Raw genomic sequence first — 21,928 nt, 5'->3', positions numbered from 1 at the left:
CTGCTACTGCATTGGAGCCTACCTGGGTAAAGTAATCAAAGACTGGTGGTTGTTGTTCTCTCCCTCTTTCACTTGCTTTCATCCCCTCCCATGTCTTTCCAGCCCCTCCCATCTCCTTCCAGCCCCTCCCACCTCCTTCCAGCCCCTCCCACCACCTCCTACCTTCCTGCCCCTCCCTCCTCCCAAGTCCTCCCACCTCATCCCACCTTCTAGCCCCTTCCAGCTATTCCCACCTCCTCCCAGACACTCACCTCCTCCCAGCCCCTTCCAATTCCTCCCAGCCCCTTCCAACTCCTCCCAGCCCCTCCCACCTCCTTCCAGCCCCTCAAACCTCCTCCTACCTTCCTGCCCCTCCCACCTCCCAGGTCCTCCCAACTTCCAGCCCCTTCGAGCTATTCCCACCTCCTCCCAGACACTCACCTCCTCCCAGCCCCTTCCAACTCCTCCCAGCCCCTCCCACCTCCTTCCAGCCCCTCCCACCTCCTGCTACCTTCCTGACCCTCCCACTTCCCAGCCCCTTCCATCTCCTTCCAGCCCCTCCCAGCTCATCCCATCTCCAGGCCTATCTGGGTGGGGGGACTGGCTGAAATAGACGTGTACCACTGGTCATGTTCCCAGTACAGTTGCACATTATCCAAATGGCTATTTTATTTTAAAATGGGAGAGTCTGTGAGGAAGTTGACAATGTTTTGTGAAAAGGGACTTGTAATGGTTAGTTTTTCTCCTTTAGCATTACAACAACAACAACAACAGAGCACCAGTGTCTGACATGGACATAACACTGACTTATTGAAGGAACCACATGTAGTGACGCAGTGTCCGGCTCATGTAAAGCAATAGTAGTCGTCGTATCAGAGTAATGATGTAAATACAGTTTATATAATACATATCTACTGTACATTAAAAAAAAAGAAACGGAAACAAGTGAGACAGAAACAGATCTTCACAAGTGACCTAAAGCCATCAAAGAAGCACTATGTACTTTAGGAGGAGAGAGAGTGGAGGGTAGAGGAACAACTTTAGGAGGAGAGAGAGTGGAGGGTAGAGGAACATGTTTAGGAGGTTAGGAGGAGAGAGTGGAGGGTAGAGAAACAACTTTAGGAGGTTAGGAGGAGAGAGTCGAGGGTAGAGGAACATCTTTAGGAGGTTAGGAGGAGAGAGTCGAGGGTAGAGGAACATCTTTAGGAGGAGAGAGTGGAGGGTAGAGGAACAACTTTAGGAGGTTAGGAGGAGAGAGAGTGGAGGGTAGAGGAACAACTTTAGGAGGGGAGAGAGTGGAGGGTAGAGGAACAACTTTAGGAGGAGAGAGTGGAGGGTAGAGGAACAACTTTAGAAGGAGAGAGTGGAGGGTAGAGGAACAACTTTAGAAAGAGAGAGTGGAGGGTAGAGGAACATCTTTAGGAGGAGAGAGAGTGGAGGGTAGAGGGACAACTTTAGGAGGTTAGGAGGAGAGAGTGGAGGGTAGAGGAACATCTTTAGAAGGAGAGAGAGTAGAGGGTAGAGGAACAACTTTAGGAGGTTAGGAGGAGAGAGTGGAGGGTAGAGGGACAACTTTAGGAGGACAGAGAGTGGAGGGTAGAGGAACACCTTTAGGAGGTTAGGAGGAGAGAGAATGGAGGGTAGAGGACGAGACAATTAACCAGGACTCATTTTAATAAAAGCCAAAGACCGATGACACAGAACAACATTTACAACAGGAAGAAGAGGAGAGGGGCAGTCTGATGTGTGCAAACCTACTGAGTAATGCTACATTCATTACCAAGTGAGAAGCTGGCAATTACCATTTGTGAAGTTGTAAATACTAGTTGGTTCACATGCTTTGGCCACGTTGAGAAATGCAGATTGGCTAATTGCCAACAAGCTGAGTCAACCATAAACTAAAAGTACAGACATCATGCTTGCAAACTGTTCAAAAATCATATTAATATATGTATTTTATAAATAATGTTTCTTGTTACATTTAACTGCCGAAAATGCTGTTATAAAGGCAATTTCCTTAGTAGGTGACCTCAAGAGGTCACCATGTGGGAGCTCAGGGATGATTGACGTGTTTCCCACTAGTAATTACCAGTTGGAGGGGCGTTCAAGTGGATTTTTTCCCAGTCGTATGTGGTAAATACCACCTTCCCACTTGGTTATGAACGCAGCAAAAGTCCCATGATAAAAGCATGTTCGCACCACCCCATGACATGCTTGAGAGGGGTGCAGGGGTGATAGGGGGGAGGGGGTTAAAGCACTTGTCGCTGCAGCTTAGCCTAACATCTTCGTGGCGCGCTGGTTGGCTTCATCAATCCTGGTCTTGTTGGAATCAGCCTGAGGGGAGAGAGAGAGAGAGAGAGAGAGAATTGAGATGATAAATCATTCAAGCAATCAACTACCAATGGATAAATCTTTGGATTGTCAAACTCAAGGATGAGCTGCCAATCGCTAACACTGAAAATGTATGGAATGATTTGTCATCGTCAACGTAATGGACAGTACCTTGTCCATGATCCTGTCGATCTGCCGGTTCTGGGTGTCGATCTCGTTGCCCATGTCCAGGGCCATGTGACGCAGGTTACCGATGATCCCGCCCACCTGCTCCAGGTTCTCATCCATCTCATTCTCCCGGGCATCGTCTGTTACCCTGGAAACACACATTGGATATTCCATGAAACTAACGGTAGCTTCGGAGTGGCAGAGGGAGTCCACACACACACACGCGCACACACACACACTCTTACTAATACAGGAACACACTCACCTGCGGATGAAGCCCCCACTGATTGCCATCTGTTCACGTTCGTCCACCACACGGGCCCCTGGCTGACTGTTCACTACTCCATCCTGGTTGGCCCCCCACGCCTGGCCCCCACCCTTTATCCTGCAGGGACACGTACCAGTCAGGGTCTGTGTAGGTGAGTAAGTGTGTGTGCTTGTGTGCATGTAAACTGTAATTTGCTGTAATATAAATATGACAAAGCCATGCATAGTGACAGCAAGGCAGCCCACCGACACAGCATACCAATGATATCTAAGGCAGCCCACCGACACAGCATACCAATGATATCTAAGGCAGCCCACCGACACAGCATACCAATGATATCTAAGGCAGCCCACCGACACAGCATACCAATGATATCTAAGGCAGCCCACCGACACAGCATACCAATGATATCTAAGGCAGCCCACCGACACAGCATACCAATGATATCTTAGGCAGCATGCCAACACAGCATACCAATGATATCTTAGGCAGCATGCCAACACAGCATACCAATGATATCTTAGGCAGCATGCCAACACAGCATACCAATGATATCTTAGGCAGCATGCCAACACAGCATACCAATGATATCTTAGGCAGCATGCCAACACAGCATACCAATGATATCTTAGGCAGCATGCCAACACAGCATACCAATGATATCTAAGGCAGCCCACCAACACAGCATACCAATGATATCTTAGGCAGCATGCCAACACAGCATACCAATGATATCTTAGGCAGCATGCCAACACAGCATACCAATGATATCTAAGGCAGCCCACCAACACAGCATACCAATGATATCTTAGGCAGCATGCCAACACAGCATACCAATGATATCTAAGGCAGCCCACCAACACAGCATACCAATGATATCTTAGGCAGCATGCCAACACAGCATACCAATGATATCTTAGGCAGCATGCCAACACAGCATACCATTGATATCTTCGGGACATATTTATGTTATATATGTTAGGTCTATCAATGAATAACGGATCCGAGTAGGCCGGCAGGCAGGGTAGCCTAGTGGTTAGAGCGTTGGACTAGTAACCGGAAGGTTGTGAGTTCAAACCCCCGAGCTGACAAGGTACAAATCTGTCGTTCTGCCCCTGAACAGGCAGTTAACCCACTGTTCCCAGGCCGTCATTGAAAATAAGAATTTGTTCTTAACTGACTTGCCTGGTTAAATAAAGGTAAAATAAAAATAAATAAAAAAGGCCTACTGATCAATTGAATTCTAGTGTATTTACTGTGTCTGTGGTTGATAGAAAGGGGTCCTTTATAGACTTGTAGATAGAGGAGACATAAACCCTCCCACCAACACAGACACATTAAACACACAGAACACCGAGCAGAAGACCAGACAGACAGACAGACAGACAGACAGACAGACAGACAGACAGATGGGGAGACAGACGGGGAGACAGGAAGACCAACTGGGAGACAGGAAGACAGACTGGGAGACAGGAAGACAGACTGGGAGACAAGAGGACAGACAGGGAGACGGGAGGAAAGACGGAGACAGGAGGAGAGAAAGGGAGACAGGAAGACATACGGGGAGACAGGAAGACAGACAGGAAGACAGGAAGACAGACAGTGAGACAGGAAGACAGACAGGGAGACAGGAAGACAGACAGGGAGACGCATCATATCCAAACCCTCTGGTTACTGGAGGAAATCAGTTTAGATCACAATCAGAAATAAACCAGAACATGATAGTTAATGATACTGAATTACAGAACGACATGGAAATAGATAAATAAATACATATGATAAAAGTAAAGTTTATTTATACATTTTTTTCAGATGCGGGACACTAAAAAGTAGGTCATGCCGTGCTGCTAGAAGAATCATTGCTGCAATATGTGTAAGTGATCATTTGTAAAAATAAATAAATAAAAAAAAACATTTTTTTTAAATATAGCTTTTTGGTGCCCGCAACTGTACGTAAAGGAAAATACATAGACAACACTAATGAACATAATGATATGGACATTATGTTATGGACACAGAAAAGGCTTTGCCTCAGAACATGACTCAGAGGCCATAGTTTGGATTTGCAGTGGCTCCTTAGGTACTATCCATTCACACCCCATAACCACACACACACACACACACACGCACGTGCAAACATGTGCACATAATGTACACACACACACACCTGTTTTGTACAATATAGAGAAAGAAAAACATTCTAGGAAGTGAAGTTCGGTTTAAAATCACTTGGACTTTATAGACATTTTTGATTGTCGCTCACCACAGAAGTTAAATATGCATAAAACAATAGCTTTGAAATATAAACTATTCCTATGATGTTAAATTGTCTTGAGAAGAGGTACACTATATATACAAAAGTATGTGGACACTCCTTCAACTTAGTGGATTCGGCTACCTCAGCCACACCCATTCTGACAGGTGTATAAATTCGAGCACACAGCCATGCAATCTCCAGAGACAAACGTCTGGAGTAAAATGGCCTTACTGCAGAACTCAGTGACTTTCAACGTGGCACCGTCATAGGATGCCACCTTTCCAACAAGTCAGTTTGTCAAATTTCTGCCCTGCTAGAACTGCCCCGGTCAACTGTAAGTGCTGTTATAGTGAAGTGGAAACGTCAAGGAGCATCAACGGCTGAGCCGCGAAGTGGTAGGCCACACAAGCTCACAGAATGAAACCGCTGAAGCGTGTAGCTTGTAAAAATCGTCTGTCCTCAGTTGCAACACACTCTACCGAGTTCCAAACTGACCTCTGGAAGCAACGCCAGCATGTTCGTCGGGAGCTTCATGAAATGCGTTTCCATGGCCGAGCAGCTGCACACAAGCCTAAGATCCCCATGCGCTATACCAGGTGTCGGCTGGAGTGGTGTAAAGCTCGCTGCCATTGGACCCTGGAGCAGTATAAACACGTCCTCTGGAGTGATGAATCACGCTTCACCATCAGGGCAGTCCAACAGATGAATCTGGGTTTGGCAGATGCCAGGAGAACGCTAAATGGTCTGGGGCTGTTTCAGGGAAAGCCCCTTAGTTTCAGGGAAGGGAAATCTTAACTCTACAGCATACAATTACTTTCTAGACCATTCTGTGCTTCCAACTTTGTGGCAACAGTTTGGGGAAGGCCTTTTCCAATTTCAGCATGACAATGCCCCCATGCACAAAGCGAGGTCCATACAGAAATGGTTTGTCACCTGCAAAGTGGCGCAGCTGTCTAAGGAACCGCATCGCAGTGCTATAGAGGCGTCACTACAGATCCGGGTTCGATCCCAGGCTGTGTTGCAGGCGGCCGTGACCGGTAGGCCCATGAGGCGGCGCAGAATTGGCCCAGCGTCATCCGGGTTATGGGAGGGTTTGGCCAGCTGTGATGTCCTTGACAATGTCCTTGTCCCATTTCTCTCTAGCGACTCCTTGTGGTGGGCCGGGCGCACGGGCGCATGGACGCTGACTTCAGTCGCCAGCTGTACAGTGTTTCCTCTGACACATCAGTGTGGCTGGCTTCCGGGTTAAGCAAGCAGTGTGTCAAGAAGCAGTCCAGCTTGGCGGAGTCAAGGCTCTCAACCTTCGCCTCTCCAGCAATCCAGTTGCAGCAATGGGACAAGACTGTATCTACCAATTGGATATCACGAAATTGGGGTAAAAAGTACCCAAAAATAAAATAAATCATGCACAACACTGAAAATGTATGGAATGATTTGTCATGATGATCGATGTGGAAGAACTTGACAGAGCTCTGACCTCAACCTCCTCGATCACCTTTGGGATGAATTAGAATGCCCAACATCAGTTCAGCCACTTATGCTCGTGGCTGAACGGAAGCAAGTCCCCGCAGAAATGTTCCAACATTTAGTGGAAAGCCTTCCCAGAAGAGTGGAGGCTGTTATAGCGGCAAAGGAGGTGCCAACTCCATTTTTATGCCCATGATTTTGGAATGAGAATGTTCAACGAGCAGGTGTCCACATACTTTTGGCCATGTAGTGTATGTGACTTCTAAATACTAATCAAATTTCACACAACATTGTGAACATAAAACTGAACTTCCTGAAATGCTTCATTTCCTCCTGTTTCAACACACATGAACCATACACGACAACATACCGTAGGTCCTAGGTCTATCATCTCAGGACCCGAATTCTGACTTGAGATTTGAACACTTAACTTGAGCTTTAGAAGATATATGTTCAAAGTAAAGTTCAAAGTTAGATGCGTAAATCTCAAAACAAACACAAGACCATTAGCTTCCCACTAAGCAGTTTGTTTCAATACCTCATCGAATGTAAACGATTGTCATTGTTCTTTTGGCAGGAATGAGTCAAATGAGTGGTCTTTATCTATTGCTTTGTGTGTCACTGTCCAAGGTTTGTATGTGTCCACCAAACAGCATGTAACACTATATGGTGAATGCAACAGCGAGAAAATAAAAAAACTCTGTGTCTGTTGCTGTGTGTGTCTGTCATGTATTCGCATAGAAAGCGTTGGGCAGCATGTTCATGCACATGACTGATGAGCAAACAACAGCAGGAATCAGGTCTTGCTAAATCGTACTGTAGGCCTACTGCACATGACTGATGAGCAAACAACAGCAGGAATCAGGTCTTGCTAAATCGTACTGTAGGCCTACTGCCTCATGTAAGAATAGTATTGGAATGTGTGGATGTATGTACTGTATGTATGTACGGGTGATTATTTTGAAGGAGATTAGTGTTACAGTGGACGAGCATGCATCAAACTCACACACACACTCACAAACACTCTCTCTCTCTCTCTCGCTCGCTCTCTCGCTCTCTCTCCAGGTCAAAGTGCAGGTGGAAGCAGCATGCACACTAGTTAAGACATTAAAGCAGGCAGGCAAGCAGGCAGGTGGGCAGACAGTCAGGCAATGCAGGCTGCACCTACTTGTTACAGGGACATGAACAAAGACCACAGAGAGACCCTAGATTGTTCAAATTCTTTTCTGCATCCTTCATGTCCTTATTGATCTGGTCCATCCCCTCCTCGATCCGCTCCAGTTGCTCTGATTATCAACACAAGTCAAGTTTCCCCCACAAAGAACGAGAGCACGTTGAAAAAAAAAAACAAAAAAAAGAAAGAAGAAGAAGAGAGCGGGAGGACAAAGGAGAGGAGACAAAAAAGAGACATTGACTGTGACAAGAGAGACAGACATTGGACAGCACTACCAACACCACACAGGCCCGTCGCCACCGGTACCTACTTGGCAACACATGGACATAATTGGACACAGCATTGCCCTAAACCCTTCATATCTTTCTCGGCCTCCTTCAAGTCTTGGTTGACCTTGTTCATGCCATCTTCAAACCGATCCAGTTGTTCTGGTGAGGACAAAGGTCATGAGAGCAGTGAAATGAATCGGATTGATGATTGAGCTCTAAGCTGCAGCCTGTGAAACACAGCCATAATGCGATGCAAGAAGTAAGATGCATTGTTATTAAGATGTACCAGGAAAGCAGGGGTTCTGTCGTCACACCAAAAGGCTAATAAAGGAGGTCCCTGGTGACATAGACGTAGGTTTAAACTCTATTATCACATTAATAGGCTATACTCACCTGCTTCTTTGGTCAATAAAGACAGTGTACTGTACATGTATTTGTATACATATTTACGAGACAGCCACTTCCATCCGAACTTCCATTGCTTTCTGTTTAGTTTAACACATGGAATTATTCAGCTGATTAACAGCAGTTTGAGTTTCAGCGGTGATTTGAACCAGTAGCCAGCCGTTCAATAATTAGCCTACTTCCTCTTACCTCTGGGCAGGGTTGAGGAAGCAAGCTACTCTGAAAATATAGTTTACCAAGCTACCAATTACTTCACACTGGAAGAAGGTAAGCTACACAAAAGCTACCCTTTAAAAAAAAAGTATAGTTTACTTTAACTAAAGTTACCTTGAAAAAGTATTCTACTACATCCAAACTACTTTGTGAGCTAAATTTGAAATGGCATATACTACAATTGCAAGAATAGATCACTCTGGGGTCAGATGTTTAAGAGTGTGGAATTTAGCCTATGGTCAGATGTTAAGAGAAGTGAGTATAAGGCAGGTCTGATGCTCCCGAACACTGCCTCTGGGCCACACTTTCAGACTCACAGTATTAAAGCCAGTGCATTTAAACAACTTATAATAGTGTTTGAGAGAGAGAGAGAGAGAGTGAGACAGACAGACAGACAGACAGACAGACAGACAGACAGACAGACAGACAGACAGACAGACAGAGAGACAGAGAGACAGAGAGACAGAGAGAGACAGAGATAGAGACACATAAAGGCTGGATTCCAATACAAAATAGCCTCTCTCATTCTGAAACTGCTAGGGCCTAGGAAAGAGAGCACCCCTATGAGCACAAGATGTTGACAATACGTGTTTAGGGTAGAAAATATGTATTTTTTTGTTTGACAAAACGTTGAAAATACTTATTTTAACCAATTTAGGTTACTGGGGCAGTGTATTGAAACCAGATTGGGGGGTGGGGGGAGAGGGAGCAAGTGATAAACAGACAGATAAGAGAACCAGGATGAGTGAAGGAGGGGTGTAGATGAACTGAACAAGTGTTGTGAAGCAGTGGATGGGGTGAAAAGCATTATGGGGGATGCAAGCAGAATGTTTGAATAAAATGTAAGTTGGGTAGCAACAGTAATGACCTCACCCCAAGAGCTTGCCCTAACCACTGATACAGGGTCAGATATGGGTTGATTCCTTAAATGGTGTGTTGGGTTAGCATTGTGGGTACTCTGATCCTAGACCTGTAGTTAGGGTCAACATCTACCTGGAGTGGGTCCGGGGGGAGAGCGGAGTGGTCTGTAGCAAGGCAGGGTAAGGGAATTCATGGCTGGGCTGGCTTGTTGATGTGTGAACATTTGTAAACAATCCCTGGGTTGTGGCGATGCGGAAACAACTCACAATGTTTGAGACAGATACACATGTCTCTGGTTACTGGACACAGAATGGACACAGACACAAGATGAAATAGGGAACTGGATGTTGAGCAGTGAACTAGACTTCAAGACTGCTTCAAGGCTGCTTCAAGACTGCTTCTGTGCTTTCTGGCTACTTCTTCTCTTTCTCCCTTCTACATATTCAGTGTCTTTCTTCTTTAGTTATTACTCACTCACTCACTCACTCACTCACTCACTCACTCACTCACTCACTCACTCACTCACTCTCTGTAGTGTGACCATCTGCAGTCAGATAGTGGGAATAGTATTGTTATCCTCTCTGGCGTCTCTGTCGCCCCCAACAACACTACCACACAAATAAGTAGCCTCCCCAGGTAATCCCATGGAAAGTGAGGGATTAGAGAAGAGGGGGAATGTGAGAGAGAGAGAAAGCGAGGGGCAACTTTACACAGCACCACTCTGACCCTAAACTAATCAATGGTAACAGTCGGGGTAGCCAATCAGATCAGTTCTGAAGTCACTCCACAGGTCCTGTTTACAAAAAGGTGGACTCTCTCCAACACTGGCACCTAGTTAGAATCTCTGGAGGTGGAATCTCTTCAACACTGGCACCTGGTTCTAGAATCTCTGGAGGTGGAATCTCTCCAACACTGGCACCTGGTTCTAGAATCTCTGGAGGTGGACTCTCTTCAACACTGGCACCTGGTTCTAGAATCTCTGGAGGTGGACTCTCTTCAACACTGGCACCTGGTTCTAGAATCTCTGGAGGTGGATTCTCTCCAACACTGGCACCTAGTTAGAATCTCTGGAGGTGGACTCTCTCCAACACTGGCACCTGGTTCTAGAATCTCTGGAGGTGGACTCTCTTCAACACTGGCACCTGGTTCTAGAATCTCTGGAGGTGGACTCTCTCCAACACTGGCACCTGGTTCTAGAATCTCTGGAGGTGGACTCTCTTCAACACTGGCACCTGGTTCTAGAATCTCTGGAGGTGGACTCTCTCCAACACTGGCACCTGGTTCTAGAATCTCTGGAGGTGGACTCTCTTCAACACTGGCACCTGGTTCTAGAATCTCTGGAGGTGGAATCTCTCCAACACTGGCACGTGGTCTAGACTCGCTGGTGCTGAGGTAATTTAAATCTGGGAATTGATTGCTCTGTGGTTGTGACGATTGCAGCGAGCAGGATGTTAGTACCATTACTCAGGAAGCCAGAGAGAAAGGCTATATGTTCCACTGACAGGCCTATGAGGTGATGTGTGGAACCGAGCCGGGGGCAGGAAGCCGTCCCATGGAGTGGAACACACAAATGAAACCCCTGCCATGCTGGAACCTGGGAGAGAGCAACACACTGAACGTTGGAGATGTAAATACCAAGAATAGAGCTGATATGATTGCTTTCTCCACATGTCAGAGAGGCATAACATGTGTTCTACAAAATACATTCATGTTGAAACACTGCATTGTGTCCAAATGAATGCAGAAGGGGCTGTGAATGCTTAGTTTAGAAAGATTGTGCTTCTGTTGCAATGTAACTTCCTAGTTCTATACCATACTAACATTATTCAGAGGTCTAATGAAGAGCTGGGACTGTCTTTCCTACTGCCACGAGACAACCATGACTGGAGAGCTGGGACTGTCTTTCTTACTGCCACGAGACAACCATGACTGAAGAGCTGGGACTGTCTTTCTTACTGCCATGAGACAACCATGACTGAAGAGCTGATGTCCGTACAACTGAAGAAGGAGGTCTACTTAGTTAAACTTCTCAGTCCGCTTTATATTCTGAACGGAAGCAATTGAGGTCAACATAAAGGTAAGAACCTGACCAGATAAATAACCTAACAACCAACTAGTACTATCAAGCTGCTTCTCCTGCCTAACCAACAAGTACTATCAAGCTGCTTCTCCTGCCTAACCAACTAGTGCTATCAAGCTGCTTCTCCTGCCTAACCAACCAGTACTGTCAAGCTGCTTCTCCTGCCTAACCAACCAGTACTATCAAGCTGCTTCTCCTGCCAAACCAACCAGTACTATCAAGCTGCTTCTCCTGCCTAACCAACCAGTACTATCAAGCTGCTTCTCCTGCCTAACCAACCAGTACTATCAAGCTGCTTCTCCTGCCTAACCAACCAGTACTATCAAGCTGCTTCTCCTGCCAAACCAACCAGTACTATCAAGCTGCTTCTCCTGCCAAACCAACCAGTACTATCAAGCTGCTTCTCCTGCCTAACCAACCAGTACTATCAAGCTGCTTCTCCTGCCTAACCAACCAGTACTATCAAGCTGCTTCTCCTGCCTAACCAACCAGTACTATCAAGCTGCTTCTCCTGCCAAACCAACCAGTACTATCAAGCTGCTTCTCCTGCCAAACCAACCAGTACTATCAAGCTGCTTCTCCTGCCAAACCAACCAGTACTATCAAGCTGCTTCTCCTGCCTAACCAACCAGTACTATCAAGCTGCTTCTCCTGCCTAACCAACCAGTACTATCAAATTGGTGTTGGAGTCATGTAGACGTTGGTGAACAGGGAGTACAGAACGGGACTTAGCAAACACCACTGAGGGGCCCCTGGGTTGAAAGTCAGCGTGGTGGATGTGCTGATGTGTCACCTGGGGGTGGCCCGTCAGGAAGTCCAGGATCCAGGTGCAGAGGGAGGTGTTAAGTCCCTTAGTGAGGAGCTTGGAGGGCATGATGGTGTTGAATGCTGAGCTGTAGTCATTGAACAGCATTCTCACATACAGTGGGGCAAAAAAGTATATAGTCAGCCACCAATTGTGCAAGTTATCCCACTTAAAAAGATGAGAGAGGCCTGTAATTTTCAACTATGACAGACAAAATTAGAAAAAAAATCCAGTAAATCACTGTAGAATTTTTAATGAATTTATTTGCAAATTATGGTGGAAAATAAGTATTTGGTCAATAACAAAAGTTTATCTCAATACTTTGTTACATACCCTTTGTTGGCAATGACAGAGGTCAAACGTTTTCTGTAAGTCTTCACAAGGTTTGCACACACTGTTGCTGGTATTTCCTCCATGCAGATCTCCTCTAGAGCAGTGATGTTTTGGGGCTGTTGCTGGGCAACACAGACTGTCAACTCCCTCCAAAGATTTTCTATGGGGTTGAGATCTGGAGACTGGCTAGGCCACTAAAGGGCCTTGAAATGCTTCTTACGAAGCCTCTCCTTCGTTGCCCGGGCAGTGTGTTTGCGATCATTGTCATGCTGAAAGACCCAGCCACGTTTCATCTTCAATGCCCTTGCTGATGGAAGGAGGTTTTCACTCAAAATCTCACGATACATGGCCCCATTCATTCTTTCCTTTGCACGGAAGCGGTCGTCCTGGTCCCTTCGCAGAAGAACAGCCCCAAAGCATGATGTTTCCACCCCCATGCTTCACAGTAGGTATAGTGTTCTTTGGATGCAACTCAGCATTCTTTGTCCTGCAAACACGACGAGTTGAGTTTTTACCAAAAAGTTATATTTTGGTTTCATCTGACCATATGACATTCTCCCAATCTTCTTCTGGATCATCTAAATGCTCTCTAGCAAACTTCAGACGGGCCTGGACACGTACTGGTTTAAGCAGGGGGACATGCCTGGCACTGCAGGATTTGAGTCCCTGGCGGCGTAGGGTGTTACTGATGGTAGGCTTTGTTACTTTGGTCCCAGCTCTCTGCAGGTCAATCACTAGGTCCCCCCGTGTGGTTCTGGGATTTTTGCTCACCGTTCTTGTGATCATTTTGACCCCACGGGGTGAGATCTTGCGTGGAGCCCCATATCGAGGGAGATTATCAGTGGTCTTGTATGTCTTCCATTTCCTAATAGTTCTCCCACAGTTGATTTCTTCTAACCAAGCTGCTTACCTATTGCAGATTCAGTCTTCCCAGCCTGGTGCAGGTCTACAATTTTGTTTCTGATGTCCTTTGACAGTTCTTTGGTCTTGGCCATAGTGGAGTTTGGAGTGTGACTGTTTGAGGTTGTGGACAGGTGTCTTTTATACTGATAACAAGTTCAAACAGGTGCCATTAATACAGATAACGAGTGGAGGACAGAGGAGCCTCTTAAAGAAGAAGTTACAGGTCTGGGAGAGCCAGAAATCTTGCTTGTTTGTAGGTGACCAAATACGTATTTTCCACCATAATTTGCAAATAAATTAATAAAAAATCCTACAATGTGATTTTCTGGATTTTTTTTCTCATTTTGTCTGTCATAGTTGAAGTGTACCTATGATGAAAATTACAGGCCTCTCTCATCTTTTTAAGTGGGAGAACTTGCACAATTGGTGGCTGACTAAATACTTTTTTGCCCCACTGTATGTGTCTTTTGAGCAGGTGGGAAAGGGCATTGTGCAATAGAGATTGCATCATCTGTGGATCTGTTGGGGTGGTATGGAAATTGGAGTGGGCCCAGGGTGTCCGGGATGATGGTGTTGATGTGACCCATTGTAACAGTTTAACTTCCGTCCCCTCGCCCCGACCCGGGCTCCTCTGTACACATCAACAACTGACACCCACAAAGCATCGTTACCCATCGCGCCACAAAAGCTTGCAGAGCAAGGGGAACAACTACTTCAAGGTCTCAGAGCAAGTGACGTCACCGATTGAAACGCTATTTGCGCACACCACCGCTAACTAGCTAGCCATTTCACATCAGTTACACCATGACCAGCCTTTCAAAGTAATTTAGATCGGAACCTTGGCACTCTTGGGCACAGGGACTATGGTGGTTGGCTTGAAACATGTTAGTATTACAGACTGAGTTAGGGAGAGGTTGAAAATGTCAGTGAAGACACTTGCCAGCTAGTCAGCGCATGCTCTTAGTACTCATCCTGGTAATCTGTCTGAATGTTAACCTGTTTAAAGGTCTTCCTCACATCGGTTATGGTGAGCGTGGTCGCACAGCTGTCCGTAACAGCTGGTGCTCTCATGCATGGTTCAGTGTTGCTAGCCTCGAAGCGAGCATAGAAGGCATTTAGCTCCTCTAGCAGGCTCACGTCACTGGGCAGCTCGTAGCTGGGTTTCCCTTTGTAATCTATGATAGTTTGCAAGCCCTGTCACATCCAACGAGCATTATAGCCGGTGTAGTAGGATTCGACCTTGGTCCTGTTTTGACAATTTGCCTGTTTGATGGTTCGTCGGAGGGCGTTGCAGGATTTCTTATAAGCATCAGGATTAGTATCCCGCTCCTTGAAAGCGGCAGCTCTAGCCTTTAGCTCAGTGCGGGTGTTTCCTGTAATCCATGGCTTCTGGTTGGGATATGTACGCACAGTAATCATGTGTACAACTTCGTCGATGCACTTATTGATGAAGCCGTTGCCTGAGGTGGTATACTCCTCAATGCCATTGTATGAGTCCCGGAACATATTCCAGTCTGTGCTAGCAAAACAGTCCTGTAGCTTAGCATCTGCGTCATCTGACCACTTCCGTATTGAACACGTCACTGGTACTTGATTGAGTTTTTGCTTCTAAGAAGGAATCAGGAGGATAGAGTTATGGTCAGATTTGTGAAATGGAGGTCAAGAGAGAGCATTGTATGCGTCTCTGTGTGTGGAGTAAAGGTGATCTAGAGATTTTTCGCCTCTAGTTGCACAGGTAACATGCTGGTAGAAATTAGGTAAGACAGATTTCAATTTCCCTGCATTAAAATCACCAGCCACTAGGAATCAGTACTATCAGGCTGCTTCTCCTGCTTAACCAACCAGTAATATCAAGCTGTTTCTCCTGCCTAACCAACCTTATCCATCTGATCCACGTCCACAAGGTTCCATTTCCTTAACCAAAGCCTTAACCCAGGGATTCTACAAATGGTCTCCTGTTTGAGTGCATGTGAATGAGATGTTTTGTCGTTACCAGTATAACTGATCAGTGTGTCCTCTCAGTAAAGAGGATGTGCTATCAACTAACAACTTCACCTCTGAACCGCAAGGCCACATGTTTCTTGTAACCATGCTCAAGTCAACAAGCAGTTAACCTCAATACTACAGCTCATTGTTACTGTCTACTGAGGAGATGTACTATACCTCTTATAAGACAAAGATACAAGCAAGACAGCAAACAGTTCAGACATTATATATTACAGAAATAACTGAGTTTAAAATCCCTGGTACATTTAACTTTCTAACTGCACATAGTGTACTAGCACTATGCAAATAGAGTTCAGTACATTACAGCGTAGGACAGCATAGTACAGCGTAGTACATTATATTTAGTTTATATAGTCATGTACAGTTGTCCAATATTAGAGTGTATTATTGTGTCTCTATAAGGACTTACCTCCCTGCTCATCCAGCATAACCAGAGTCCTGATACCAGCATCTTTACTCTACACACCCCGGGCCAGAAGAAAAGAGGGGGGGAGATAAGATAGGTCAGCAGTGATATCAAGCAGTTCAGTGTGAACAGAACACAGCAGTGATATCAAACAGTTCAGTGTGAACAGAACACAGCAGTGATATCAAACAGTTCAGTGTGAACAGAACACAGCAGTGATATCAAACAGTTCAGTGTGAACAGAACACAGCAGTGATATCAAACAGTTCAGTGTGAACAGAACACAGCAGTGATATCAAACAGTTCAGTGTGAACAGAACACGGCAGTAGAGATCAAACAGTTCAGTGTGAACAGAACACAGCAGTAGAGATCAAACAATTCAATGTGAACAGAACACAGCAGTAGAGATCAAACAGTTCAGTGTGAACAGAACACGGCAGTAGAGATCAAACAGTTCAGTGTGAACAGAACACGGCAGTAGAGATCAAACAGTTCAATGTGAACAGAACACGGCAGTAGAGATCAAACAATTCAATGTGAACAGAACACAGCAGTAGAGATCAAACAGTTCAGTGTGAACAGAACACGGCAGTAGAGATCAAACAGTTCAGTGTGAACAGAACACGGCAGTAGAGATCAAACAGTTCAATGTGAACAGAACACGGCAGTAGAGATAAAACAGTTCAGTGTGAACAGAACACGGCAGTAGAGATCAAACAGTTCAGTGTGAACAGAACACGGCGGTAGAGATCAAACAGTTCAGTGTGAACAGAACACGGCAGTAGAGATCAAACAGTTCAGTGTGAACAGAACACGGCAGTAGAGAAATGGAGGAATACTGACAGTTAAAATAAGATCACTTCCTCAAGACGTATTGATCAAACATGACATCATGGATCGTCACCCGATTCCATATATGATGCACTATATAGGGCAGGGTTCCCAAACCTGTGGCCCGCGGGTTGAATTTGGCCCCCAGGTCATTTTATTGGCCCGTTTAAGTGTTTATTACATTTTTTATTATTGGACATACAGTGAAAACACCAGAAAATCAGCTCCAATTGATTTTAATTTTGGAAATCTGTTCCATATTATTCCCACGCATATTCCCACAAGAGCATCTACTCTTTCCATGAACTAGACTGACCAGGTGAATCCAGATGAAAGTCCCTTACTGATGTCACTTGTTAAATCCATTTCAATCAGTGTAGACGAAGGGGAGGAGACAGGTTAAATAATGATTTTTACGCCTTGAGACGTGGATTGTTTATGTGTAACATTCAGAAGGGTGAAGCACAACAGCTTCCTGTGTTTATCACAAATGGTCATTCACCACGAAGGACATCCAGCCAACTTGATACAACTGTGGGAAGCATTGATGTAAACATTGGACCAGCATCCCTGTGGAACACTTTCGACACCTTGTAGAGTCCATGTCCCAATGAATTAAGGCTGTTCTGAGGGTAGGGGGTGCAACTCAATAGTAGGAAGGTGTTCTTAATATTTTGCACACTCAGTGTATATCTGATCATATACAAATGTAAGCTAAGTTTGAAATGATTACATTTTAATCAAATATTATATATATTTCGGCTTCTTCCGGTCAATTTGCAGTCTACATTTTTTTGGTAAATTATGTTCCAGCCCCCTGACCATCTGCTCAAGAAGAAAAAAATGTCCCTCGGCTGAATGGAGTTTATGATCCCTGCTAAAGACAATAGGGTACAATTTGGGATGGATCCCGTGTGGGACATGGTTTATAGATAGAGTCAATGTACATGTTATCCATGAGGTGTTCCGTGGTGACGCAGTGTATGTTACCAGTGCTGAAGTAGAGAGTAACTCATGTAAATGTCAGAAGTTTTGGATTTCATATAAAATTATCTTATTGTAATTCTGGCTTCTCAAACCAATGTGGGATTTTTTTAATAATTACTGAAACATGGTTTAAAAAAGTCTGTGCCAAACTCTGATGTCTCTCTCTGATGAATGGATAGTATGTTATAGATCTGATAGTAACCTCATCTATGTTCCTTTAAACTGTTAGCTCTGAGGGTATTGTCAGCAGTAATCATATGCCCATAGAATTGAATGCCACCGTTTGCAATGAAACTGTCGGTCTTAGGAAGAAATCCACTGTGGGCAGCCCACTCAGTACCATTGGCTCAAATGTAAACACCACTACCTCGGATCAGCCTCTCAGAATAGCACTAAAAACAAACAAGCGAACCAGAAAAGGACAATAAATAGCTCATATTAACGTATGTAGACTGAAAAAAAGGTTAATGAAATTGGCAACTTTACTAAAATCAGAAAAGGTTCATATTCTGTCCATCTCTGAAACACACTTAGATAATTCCTTTGATGATGCAGTAGTATACAAAATATAATACATAACATAATATATAATACAATGGAAAATACAGTAAAAAAAAATACATATATGGCAATACGTCCTCCATTTGCATTCCTATCTTTCCTGTATATGCTATAACCATGTGTTATAATTATGTATTGTGTTATGCATTGTATTTTGTATTGCATTATGTATCGCATTATGTATTGTATTATGTATTGTACTATGCAGTGTACTATGTAATGTACTATGTATTGTATTTTGTATCGTATTATGTATTGTATTATTGATTGTTATGTATTGCATTATGCATTTAGTTATATATTGTACTATGTTATGTATTGTCTTATGTGTTGTATTACGTATTATGTATTGTGTTATGTATTGTATTTCATATTGTATTATTATGTATTGTATTTTGTATTGTATTATGTATTGTATTGTGTATTATGTATTGTTTTATGTATTGTATTTTGTATGTGTTATGTATTGTAATCTGTATTGTGTTATGTATTATGTATAATGTTATGTATTGTATTTTGTATTGTGTTATGCATTGTATTATGTATAATGTTATGTATTGTATTTTGCATTGTGTTATGTATTGCATTATGTATAATGTATAATGTTATGTATTGTATTATGCATTTAGTTATGTATTGTCTTATGTATTGTAATATGTATTGTATTATGTAGTGTATTGTGTTATGCATTGTATTATGTATAATGTTATGTATTTTATTTTGTATTGTGTTATGTATTGTATTATGTATAATGTATAATGTTATGTATTTTATTTTGTATTGTGTTATGTATTGTATTATGTATTTTATTATGTATATTATGTATTCTATTTGTTGTGTTTTGTTTCCTGTTTGGATCCTAATAAAAAACACGAAAGACTCAGAGCTATGGTGATAGATGCAACATGACTACCTCTGAGCAAAACAAGGCTCTATTGGTAAACGATACCAAAAAAAATCCTATCTGGCACAAAGTGGATCTGATCACAACTGCTTTTAGAGGATGTATGATAGTGAGCTATTAGACCAACTCAGAACACAATATATATAAGGATGACAACGAAGCTCCTACTTGCTTGTTTGTTTTCCAACATAATTTGCAAATCATCATCATTCATTAAAAATCCTACAATGTGATTTTCTGGATTTTTTTTCCTCATTTTGTCTGTCATAGTTGAAGTGTACCTATGATGACAATTACAGGCCACTCTCATCTTTTTAAGTGGGAGAACTTGCAATAATTGGTGTCTGACTAAATACTTCTTGCCCCACTGTACCAAGGAATGTAAAGAGATATTCCTTGACACATTCACGCATGCACGCTCACACACACAATTTGCCTTTCTGCGATTCCTAGCATCCTATCGCCTCATCTCCATTTCAACTGACTGTAGAAGGTTCCTTCCCTAGGACCTTCTTCTCCAATGTGTTTGGAAAAGGAGACGAGGAAAGAGGATGTGAGGAATCAAGGAAAGATGAACTGAGAACCATAGAGACAACAGAGAGGACACCCTTGCACCTGTCTTTTCTTACAACACTCTTGGCTGTCCCCATATACATTCTCCTCATTCAAAGAGAACCCTTTGAATGACCTTTTTTGGTTCCGGGTAGAACCCTTTGAGGGGAAAAATATAATTTCAGAAATGCTTTGCTGTGTTTTTACTTGTCTCTTGTTATAGAATTGTCTCTTGTTATATGCTAGTTTTTTTCTAACCTGACAAACTATTCTTTGTGTAACTTAATCATAAGACTGGAAAGTATAAAGTATAACTAAGAGCAGTTGAGTTTTGCAGGATTGAGGGGCAAAGAAACCTATGGAGAACAAAGACATTATTCCCGCCCAAAACTCCATCATCCAAAAGTTGGGAATTAAATTAAACAATATTTCTGTAAATCCAAGTGGTTGGAGTGGTCCGTGGGTACTTGAAGAACAATTATGTCAGATCAGTTGTGTTTTGGGATCTCATGAAGGACAGTAGAACATCGTAAATGTATCTCTGAACGTGTATATTTCCCAGTGATCAGATTCACATCCAAATGTGGGGAATGAATATGATTAAATATGAAACTATTTGTGAGAAGATGTAATGTGATGTTAGCCTCCTAAATGAGAGAATTGTTTTTCATATGAAGTCTTAAGTTAGGGATAGGGTCCTTTTTTCAGAATTTCCGCCTGACTGACGTGCCCAAGGTAAACTGCCTGTTACTCAGGCCCAGAAGCCAGGATATGCATATAATTGGTATCATTGGGATAGAAAACACTTTGAAGTTTGTAAAAATGTTAAACTAATGTATGAGAGTATAACACAAGTGATATGGTAGCCAGAAATCCAAAGAAAAACCAACCGGAAATTATTATTTTTTGAGATCCCATGCTCTTTCAATGGATAGCTATGGGTCCTATGTAATTCCAGGTCCCATATTGCAATTCCTATGGCTTCCACTAGATGTCAACAGTCTTTGTTCAAGGTTTCAGGCTTGTAACTTGAATGATGAAGAAGTAATATGAGTTTGGATAGAGAGTCAACTTTGAAAATCAGTCTTGGTGCACGCCATGGAGAGGACGACACTAGCTTATTTTATTTTCCTAATGAACATACTTCTTTCCGTATGAAATATTATAGTTTATTTACATTTTAGGGTACCTGAGGATTAAATAGAAACATAGTTTGACTTGTTTGAACAAAGAATAAGGTGTAGTTTTTCGGGTTCCTATCTTGGCATGTTGAACGAGTGGATTACTGAAATCGATGGCGCCAACTAAACAGACTTTTTGGGATATAAACAAGGATTTTATCTAACAAAACGACCCTTCATGTTGTAGCTGGGACCCTTGGGATTGCAAACAGAGGACGATTTTCAAAAGTAAGTGATTCATTTAATCTCTATTTGTGATTTTGTGAAGCCTGTGCTGGTTGAAAAATATGTTGATGTGGGGCGCCGTCCTCAAACAATGGCATGGTATGCTTTCGCCGTAAAGCCTTTTGTAAATCTGACAATGCAGTTAGATTAAGAAGAATTTCAGTTTTCAACCGATATAAGATACTTGCATGTTCATAAATGTTTAATATTATGAGTATTTATTTGAATTCATTCAATTTCATTCATAGGCTATTCATAGGCTAGGTTGTAGCAACCTCATGACGGGTATAGAGTACATTAGAGTATCATGCAGTAGCCTAAACCTATCGATGTTACATTGAGCTGGTTGAACAGAATATGAATGACAGTCATCCATTATGATGTAATAGAAGTAAGTTCGTTATGATGAAGAAAAAAAAATTGTCCTCCCTGATCTGAAATGGCACAGAGCACCACTGGAATGCACTGACTGTAAGAGCGTCTGCTAATTTACTAAAACGTTAATATGTAAATGTTGAGAGACAGGCCTAATGACATGACCGATCACATCTATCAGACTTCTTTTTTTTCCCTGTCAGTACTCACACATCAACAACTGAGCTATGAAACCGTTGAGGTCGAGGATATGTGGGTGGGAAAGAGGATTACATCTTCTGGCTTTGCATAGGTTTTGTTCAAAGTGCTTCTGGAATCAACAGAAAGGAATCTTAAGATAGAGGAAAAACAGGTTGACGTACATGTCCTCTCTTTGAATCTGACA

The 21,928-nt window shown here is 43.3% G+C and overlaps 1 protein-coding gene across 2 annotated transcripts in view; it reads right to left on the bottom strand.

The window, feature by feature from the left end:
* Positions 1-1,433: 1,433 nt before the first annotated feature.
* Positions 1,434-21,928, bottom strand: part of LOC110505907 (synaptosomal-associated protein 25-B) — a 76,808-nt gene continuing 56,313 nt past the window's right edge. The window contains exons 4-8 of one of the 2 annotated variants that reach the window (XM_036962705.1): positions 15,930-15,978; positions 7,955-8,072; positions 2,744-2,863; positions 2,482-2,626; positions 1,434-2,313 (exon numbers count right to left, since the gene is read on the bottom strand). In XM_036962705.1, the coding sequence (XP_036818600.1) occupies positions 2,251-2,313; positions 2,482-2,626; positions 2,744-2,863; positions 7,955-8,072; positions 15,930-15,978 (495 nt within the window). In that variant the 3' untranslated portion in view covers positions 1,434-2,250. Of the gene's footprint in view, positions 2,314-2,481; positions 2,627-2,743; positions 2,864-7,638; positions 7,757-7,954; positions 8,073-15,929; positions 15,979-21,928 lie in introns of both variants that reach the window. The other variant, XM_036962704.1, reaches the window with a different exon arrangement.

The sequence above is a fragment of the Oncorhynchus mykiss genome, chromosome 25 (assembly GCF_013265735.2).
Source record: "Oncorhynchus mykiss isolate Arlee chromosome 25, USDA_OmykA_1.1, whole genome shotgun sequence".
NCBI lineage: Eukaryota > Metazoa > Chordata > Actinopteri > Salmoniformes > Salmonidae > Oncorhynchus > Oncorhynchus mykiss.
This window is presented reverse-complemented; position numbering and strand designations above follow the sequence as displayed.